The sequence below is a fragment of the Candoia aspera genome, chromosome 13 (genome assembly GCF_035149785.1).
Source record: "Candoia aspera isolate rCanAsp1 chromosome 13, rCanAsp1.hap2, whole genome shotgun sequence".
Classification (NCBI taxonomy): Eukaryota; Metazoa; Chordata; class Lepidosauria; order Squamata; family Boidae; genus Candoia; species Candoia aspera.
This window is the reverse complement of record NC_086165.1, coordinates 23019778-23027968: the sequence shown is the minus strand read 5'-3', so window position 1 is coordinate 23027968 and position 8191 is coordinate 23019778. Positions and strand designations below refer to the sequence as shown.

The window sequence follows — 8191 nt, the reverse complement described above, 5'->3', positions numbered from 1 at the left end:
ACCCTTTTTTCTTAAACAGGTAGAATCCTAAGAGTTGGAAGGGATATTAGAGGTCATCTAGTCAGGCCTGTCTGATTACCTCACCGTGCAACTGGCTGGCAGCTTGTACCGTCAGGAAGTTCCCCCGGCCTCGAGCCCTTGTGATTTTATCCCACGAATCCTGGTCTTGCCCACGTGGAGCAGTTCTGTAGAGAAGGAAATCCACCCCCTCTTCTAGGTGGCAACCCTTCAGATAGTCCAAGTCTCCTCTCATATGTCTGGATTTTTTAGCTCCTCCCCTGACCCTACACTACCCTGAACTTGCTTCACCTTGACTGCCTCCTTTCAGAACTAGGGTGCCCAGAACTGGACACAAGGCTCCACGTGGGCGTGACCAGCGCAGAGGAGAGGGAAACCCTCACTCCGCTGCTCTAGCCTCTCCTCCTCGATTGTCCCCCCAAAAGAAACGTTTGTTCTGGCAGATACTAGCAGCGGTCTGACCCATATCTGCAGAACATGCGAAGCGCCTGCCATGAATGCCGGTCTTCTTTTCAAGGGCTCAGCAGGCCTCCCTGGTTATGTCGCGCGAGGCCCCTTGGCCGTGATCACGAGGAACCTGGCCTGGAGTGTGCTGGTTGGGCTCAGAGGCCTGGGGGGTGGGGGGACTGCAAGCAGAGCTGTTGGCTCACTGCCCCCCCACCACGTCAAAGGGCCTCACACTAAAGACCCACAGCAGTCTAAATGGTAAACAACTTCCTGTTTTGTCACGAAGCCTATTCATGCCACCTGGTCCATTCTCCCTTGGGCAGAACTCTCCCAGATTTTCAGGTTGGGTAAAGCTGAAAAGATAAATCAGTGGCCCTGCAGCATGGCAGGTGTGTGTGTGTGAGAGAGAAAGAGAAAAGTACAGCCCACACCCGGAGGGCCAGAGGGTCCCCTCCTTGTAGAAAGGGGTGTCTCCAGCAAACGTGGGTCACTCAGCACTGGCAAAAACATTAAAAGCTAGTGATCAGGTGGCTATGATCACCATTGTGCATGGCAGCCCCTGGCCCAAGACCCTCCCCACTTCCACTCCTGTCAAGACTGAAAAATAGCTGGGGAGGCTTTCTCTGTGCTCCAGGGGAGAAGGAAAATTCACCCTATGTATCACAGTCCTGATCCCATGCCTGTCTTCCCAGCAGTCCTGCCAAAATTCAGGGTCCAGATGTCCCCAACCAGCTCTATGTCTGGAGTGCACAACTTTAGGAGAAGATGCCAACCGCTGGCAGGGGGGCCACACCTCCCCAAGAGGAATCGCATCCTACCTCTGGTGGGCATTCACCCTGGCGCGGAAGGGCTGCTATTCTGCCTCTCCGTTGGCGACCCCCCCCCCCCCGTTTTGGGAATGAACAGGTGGACAGAAGCCAGGGCTCCAGGGCTGACCCCCTCCCCCGGACGGAGCCTGGCCGCACCCCAGCCTGGGCAGAAGAGCCAAAAGGGGCGGTCTCGCTCTCCGTTTGTGCACCTCGAGGGGAGGCCGCAGGTAGGACCCTCTGCTGGGCTCTGGCCCCTGCCCAGTCTGGGCGCGCCGCCGATGCGGAGAGGGAGGGGCCCACCCTGCTCGATCCCCCGCGGGGGCGGCTCCTCCAGCCAAGGCTAGCCCCCGGGTTAGCGGCCCCCACGCGAAGGGGCGAGGGACCCCGTCTTCAGGGCCAGGCCGGGCCGGGCCGGACCGCGTCGCGTCCGCGCCGGGAGCAGCGCGGGCGGGGAACAAAGGCGCACGTGGCCGCCGAGGAGGGACGGCTCCGCCCCGGGGAGGGCGCAGCGCGGGGGGAGCCGGGGGCGGCTCCAGCGCTGCTGCGCTCGCGGCGGCGCTCGCCTCGCCTTCCCTTTCCTCCGCCGCCGCCCGCAGCGATGACACGCTACCTCCGCGCCGCCGCCGCCGCCTCCTGGCCCCGCTGCCCGGGCGCGCCGTTCCCCGCGCCCAGCCCCTGGTGGCGCCCGCCGCACCGGCACCGTGAGTGGGGCGGGGGGCGGGCCGGTCGGGGCTCCACAGCGCGTCAGGTTCCCGGGCCCGGAGAGGCAGCCCCGCCGTGCGCTGGAGCCGCCGCCTCGCCTGCCCGTTCGGGTCCACCGTGCCCTCCGCGGGGTGACCTTGGGACGCCCCCGTCGGCCCGCCCGGCTAGGCCTCTCCCCCGCCGAGGCGCGCAGCCGGAGAGGGGCAGCCCCGTCCAGCCCCGGGTCCCACCGGGCAGCGCTCTGCAGAAAGGGCGGCGGCATCGGCCTCCATCTGAGCGCGCTGGTTCCGCGGCGCCGGCCTCAGTCTGACGGGCGGGCGCCTTGCCGCTTCCTGGAGCTCGGCCAGACGGAGGACGCGCCGCGCCAGGCGGCTGCCCGCACGGGTTCCGGCGCTGCTCCGCTCGGCATCTCTGCCAGCGAAGGGAGCTGCTGGCCTGTCCCGGCTCTCCTCGCTGGCCGGAGCGGTCCGCGGCGGGGAAGGCCTCCGGGCAGCCCTCTAGGGGCTCAGCGGCGCGAGTGGAGGCCTCGGCGGGGCGCCCCCTCCTATTTTCAGCGGCCCTGGCAGCCGGCCCGGCTGGGCACCTGTTGGAGAAAGCCCGGCCAGCTGGCGCTCGGATGGCTGTAAAGGGCCTGCGGGCCTGCTGCTGACCAGCGTCCTCTGAGAGTGACCTTGTCCCTTTTGCGGGCAGAGGCCGTCCCTCTCCGGGCGGGGTGGGCGGGTGCAGATCTTCAGCGGCAACCGATGTGGCATGTGGGTGGCTCCTAGCGAGGGTCCAGGTCCAGGAAGGACTGGAAAGTGCCCCAGGATCCTGCAACCCACCAGATCCTCCGGACTGTGCTCCTTCTAAGCCCATTAGAGCTCCCCAAACGGAGTCGCTTGTCAAGGGGACTGGCCCCTTCCTGAACTCGGACAGAAGCAACTGCCCCTCACCTAGGGCCGCTTTAGGGACAGGCACATCTTACTGGTCTGGAGGCTTTTCACCAAACTCTGCACCTGGGGTTGGGATGGGGGGCAATATGTCAGAAGCAGCCCCTGGATTCTAGGTGGGGAACTTGCATGGTCCCACAAGTTGCTCTTTGGGGACATAGGTTTGCCTGCCATCTCCGCCCCACACTTTGTCACCGGCGAAGGAGGCTGAGACTGTCCAGGGGACGTATTTGGGGGCTCAGGTGGGGTCATGGTCTTGCCTCCTCTGATCTAGTCCTCTCCCCAGATGCTGACTGGAGGATTAAGGTTGCCAACCCCGTGGTAGAAATGGATGGGGATGAGATGACCCGGATTATCTGGGCCTTCATCAAGGAGAAGGTACTTGGAACGCTGCCCCCCTCCCCACCCCCAGTGAGCAGGGACAAAAGACCTGCACCACCAAGGCTGTGACAGTGGCTGTGGGTCTGGGGTGGACTGCCTGACTGCTCAGGGCACAGCAGAAAGCAAAGGCCCGCAGTCCAGAAGGGGAAATAGGGCGCATGAACTTGGAGCTTCAAGATGTGGGAATAGTAAGGGATCATTCTTCTGAGGTTTTTGTGTTGGTCGCTGGATGCAGCCTCAGTGCCCCAGGTGATGTCACAAGCGCATTCCGCACGCAAGGCAGTGGCACACAGGAGGACAACAAAGTGTCCCCCCCCCAGAATGTTGTGTCCTGAGGGCTTGGAAGCAACCTCTCACTCATCCATGGAAGGGAGCAGCAGCCCGAGCGCCTGCCTTGCCGGCGGAGAGGAGGCAAGGCAGGGCGTCTGGTCCTGACAGGTTCTTGTCTGGCCGCCTGCAGCTGATCCTGCCCAACGTGGACGTGCAGCTGAAGTACTTTGACCTGGGGCTCCCGCATCGGGACCACACAGAGGACCGGGTCACCGTGGACTCGGCCTTGGCCACTCAGAAGTACAGTGTGGCCGTCAAGTGTGCCACCATCACCCCTGATGAGGCCCGTGTGGAAGGTACGTGGAGAAGGTGAGACTAGCGCAAGGCAGAGCGTCGCCTGAAATGTCCCCTCCTGCTCTGCCGAGGGGCCTGCTTGGAGAGCCCAGGCTTGGATGAAGTGGCCTGCCCCCAGATGTGGCGGCTGGTGCGGGAGGGAGGTGGGCAAGCAGTTCTGGCCCTGGTGCCAGAGCGGCGGGAACCGCTTCTCCCCGTCACCCCCGCAGAATTCAAGCTAAAGAAGATGTGGAAGAGCCCCAACGGCACAATCCGGAACATCCTGGGGGGGACGGTTTTCAGAGAGCCCATCATCTGCAAGAACATCCCTCGCCTGGTCCCAGGCTGGACAAAGCCCATCACCATCGGGAGACATGCTCACGGCGACCAGGTTGGCTGGGAGGGAGGGAGGGGGGGTGCCCCTCTGTGGCGTAAGCTGGCCCGTACGAAGCAGCTTGTCTGCACTGGGCATCCTGGTGCCCCACCCCGGAGTGGAAAGGGGGGGCGCGCCGCACACTACAACGCCTGAAGGAGAGGCGTGTGGAAGCAGTTCCTCCCTCCTTACTGTCATCCGTGTGCTGGGATGGCCTGTGCCATTCCAACATGTTTTTGAACTGCCAAACCATGTATAGAAATTAATAGTATCAGCAAAGTTGCTAAGGTTCAAAAACATGAAAGTTCCACACTTTGTTCAGGGTTTGATAATTGAATGTTTGCAGGACCTGGAAGCTATTAAGTGAATGTGAGGATGTGGATGGGATGCAATCTGCTGATCCAATCCAGAAGCATTTCCCTGAATCCCTGAATCCAGGCCCCAATGTATTTAGACAAAAGTGTGATAAAAATCTCCTCCTCCTCCTCCTCCTCCTCCTCCTCCTAGCTTCCCAACATGCCCCCACTGCAGGGGCCACCCCCTCTCTGAGACAGCTTCTTGAAAGATTATCCTGAATCCAAGGCAGAACTGTCAGGAAATGCCCATGGGATAAAGCAGGGTGGGTGGTAGGTGGGTGGGTGCAGATATAAAGAATCTGTGAAATCAGTACAATCTAACCATAGTGCAAATCCTCAAATTATCCTAGGCCCCTGGTTAGACCAGAAGTTACAAATACAGGGGTAGGGGAAAACAAAATGAAGCTAAGGAATCTGCATGGCGAGAACATGGGAAGAAAATGCAGGTATCCTCATTAGGCTGCTCTGGGGCCTAAGACTGTTCCCAGTCGCACACAGGACTCTCCTTAGGAATGTTGGATGGAGAAACAAACAATGGTTGATCTTCCTGGATTATTCATTTTACAAACCATTACTTATTTCATCATCTTGCCTAAAAATGCAGTTCCTGAAAGCCTGCACTTTTTTTTTTTTTTTTTTAATTGTATGGCATAGCAGTTTGGGTTCATGCTGCTTTTTTCTTGCTGGGAAATCCTTGTGAGGTCCAGCAGCCAGATGTGTAGCCTATTGAGCCGTGACAAGTCACGTTGCCCGGGGTGCACCACGAGGAGGCTAGTCTACATTGCACCGAGTTGGGCTGAGAGAGGGACTGGCCCAGGGTCACCCAGCCCGCTTTCATGCCTAAGGCAGGACTAGAACTCACAGACTCCTGGTTTCTAGCCAGCACCTTAACCACTAGACCAAACTGGCTCACTTTGTTTTTAACTTGGCTTAATAAACTGTCCTAGATGGATTTTGTTTTCTGTATAGCCTTTTCTTTTTGCATGATAGGGTTGGCTGTAATAACCTCGGGGTTCTGCTTTTCAGTACAAAGCCACAGATTTTGTGGTGAATAAATCAGGGACCTTTAAGATGGTTTTCGTGCCCAAAGACAGCAGTGGAGCCAAGGAGTGGGAAGTCTTTAATTTCCCAGGTGGGGGTGTCGGCTTGGGCATGTACAACACAGACGAGGTGAGGAAGTGTTGGTGGCTGGGGCGGGGCAAAGAAATGAGCTCCCCTTGGAGGAGTGCCTGGGTTCCCCACCTCCATGGGGGTCTGGCCTGCTGAATCGTCCAGAGTTGGCACTCTGTCCTGAAGAGGGGTAGCTCTGGGGGCAGGCCGGTGACTGGTCCAGCCATCATTCAGGCACATCCCGCTGAACACACTGCCTGCCTCTTGCAGTCCATCTCGGGTTTCGCACACAGCTGCTTCCAGTATGCCATCCAGAAGAAGTGGCCGCTCTACATGAGCACCAAGAACACCATCCTCAAGGCCTATGATGGGCGGTTCAAGGACATCTTCCAGGAGATCTTTGACAAGTGAGCCACTTAGCCCAAGGTTACTGCGGGGTGGAAGCAGCCCCCTTGGCTCTTCAACAGTGTGTGTCCAGAGCCTTCCTACCAGGCCTCTGGTGCCCCCTTGGGAGTACTCCGCACTGAAAATTGTCCAGGGCTGACCTTGCATGCTACCAGCCCTGTCTGAGGAGGGTTCCTGTCCTACCTTCCTGTCAGGCACTACAAGACCGAATTTGACAAGCTCAAGATCTGGTACGAGCACAGGCTCATTGACGACATGGTGGCCCAGGTGCTGAAATCAACCGGTGGCTTTGTCTGGGCTTGCAAGAACTACGACGGAGATGTCCAGTCAGACATCCTGGCCCAAGGTATTTGCTGATCCTGCAGGGGGGCACGCAGCCAGGAAAGCTGCTACAGCCTGCAGATGGAGTTCCCATGCAGGGCCAGGGTGGGAGCTTGCTGAGTGGCTAGGAGTGGAACCAAGGCCCCCACAAACAGGCAGGGCTGCTGAAGACCCCCTCTTGGACCCTTGGCATCTGGCAAAGGCCTGTGTGGCATCAGGCAAGAGCCCTCCCTCCTCTCTTCGGCTTGCGCTGCCAGGCCAGGATGGCATCTTCGTGAGCAGCAGGGTGGGCTCACCCCCAAAGCCCCCAGTTTTCTAAAGGGTGCAAAGCAAAACTTCCTGTGGAGAGAAGCAGAGGGGAAACCAGGCACCTCCTTGCGGCTTCCCTCTGGTGGGCTCTTCCCGCAAGATGGGCCCTGTTCCCTTTCTGTAGCCTGGAGAGGAGAACCACCCCACCTTGCCAAGCTTGCTCTTTAAGCATGGCTGCTTGCGCCAGCAATGAGCACTACTGTCCCGTGGATGCATCTGGGGAATACGTAGGGCTCTGGGATGCTGGGCTGGGGGGGGGTGAGTGAAGGGCACAGTGCCCCTCTTTCCTGGTGGCAGCTGGGAGGCAAGGGTAAACCAGAACCCCTCTGAATGGTGTCTGGCTCCCTCCCAAGGGTTTGGCTCCCTGGGCCTCATGACCTCAGTTCTCGTCTGTCCTGACGGAAAGACCATTGAAGCGGAGGCTGCCCACGGCACAGTGACGCGCCATTTCCGGGAGCACCAGAAGGTGAGTGCACCGCAGGGTGAGGGAAGGCCCAGGGAGCTCTGCCTGTGGATGGCTGGGCTGCCCCAGGTCTCCAGAGAACATGTGCTTTACTTGTGTCTCCCCCTCAGGGCCGCCCAACCAGCACCAACCCCATTGCCAGCATCTTCGCCTGGACCCGAGGCCTGCAGCACCGAGGCAGGCTAGATGGCAATCCAGAGCTCGTCAAGTAAGGGTGGCACATGGCTGTCTTGGGCACCAGCCCGGGGGTGGTGGAACCCCCCCCCCCCACTACCTGCAGGCAGAAGAGGGGAGCTGGGAGCTTTGCGTGCTGGGCCTGGTATGGCTGTGGAAACCTTGACCGGGAAGGGCCCCGGCTCCCTCCTCCTCAGGGCGCCATCCTTTCCTCCCCTTTCTCCTCACCAGGTTTGCCCAGACTCTGGAAGCGGTCTGCGTGGAGACGGTGGAGAGTGGGACTATGACCAAGGATCTGGCCGGCTGCATCCACGGATTGAGCAAGTGAGTCTCCGTGGCCCCTTGGCTGGGATTGGGACGCATTGGCCGGCAGCCAGAAGCGCCTTTGCTCCCCCAGAATAACCCGTATCCCTTTTGTCTCTCTCCAGCGTGAAATTAAACGAGCACTATGTGAACACCACTGACTTCCTGGATGCCATCAGAAACAACCTGGACAGAGCCCTGAGCAAGCAGTAGGCGAGAAGAGGGCGTGGCAGCAGAGGGGCGTCACACAGGGACACCAAGCGCGTGTGCTGGGCCCTCCTGCATCAACAGGGCCCCTTTCTTGGCATGTTTCCTAAAGCCTGTGAGGCCACTGCTGCCGATTCCGGGGAGAAGAACATGCCCCCCTGCTGCTGTGATGGCTGGCTCTCGTGAGCAGAGAAAAAAATGGTTCAGTGCTGTTATTTACACGCGATGGCTTGGCACGGCCTTGGGTGCCAAACAGAGCTATTAAACGATGGCTTCTCCCT

The 8191-nt window shown here is 59.6% G+C and overlaps 1 protein-coding gene across 1 annotated transcript; it reads left to right on the top strand.

Moving 5' to 3' along the window:
- Positions 1 to 1830: 1830 nt before the first annotated feature.
- Positions 1831 to 8191, top strand: IDH2 (isocitrate dehydrogenase (NADP(+)) 2). Its single transcript, XM_063314417.1, has 11 exons — positions 1831 to 1975; positions 3192 to 3283; positions 3747 to 3912; positions 4120 to 4280; positions 5645 to 5788; positions 5999 to 6135; positions 6328 to 6479; positions 7117 to 7229; positions 7337 to 7434; positions 7632 to 7724; positions 7829 to 8191. The coding sequence occupies exons 1-11, from the start codon at positions 1873 to 1875 to the stop codon at positions 7914 to 7916; spliced, it is 1347 nt and encodes a 448-aa protein (XP_063170487.1). The 5' UTR covers positions 1831 to 1872; the 3' UTR covers positions 7917 to 8191.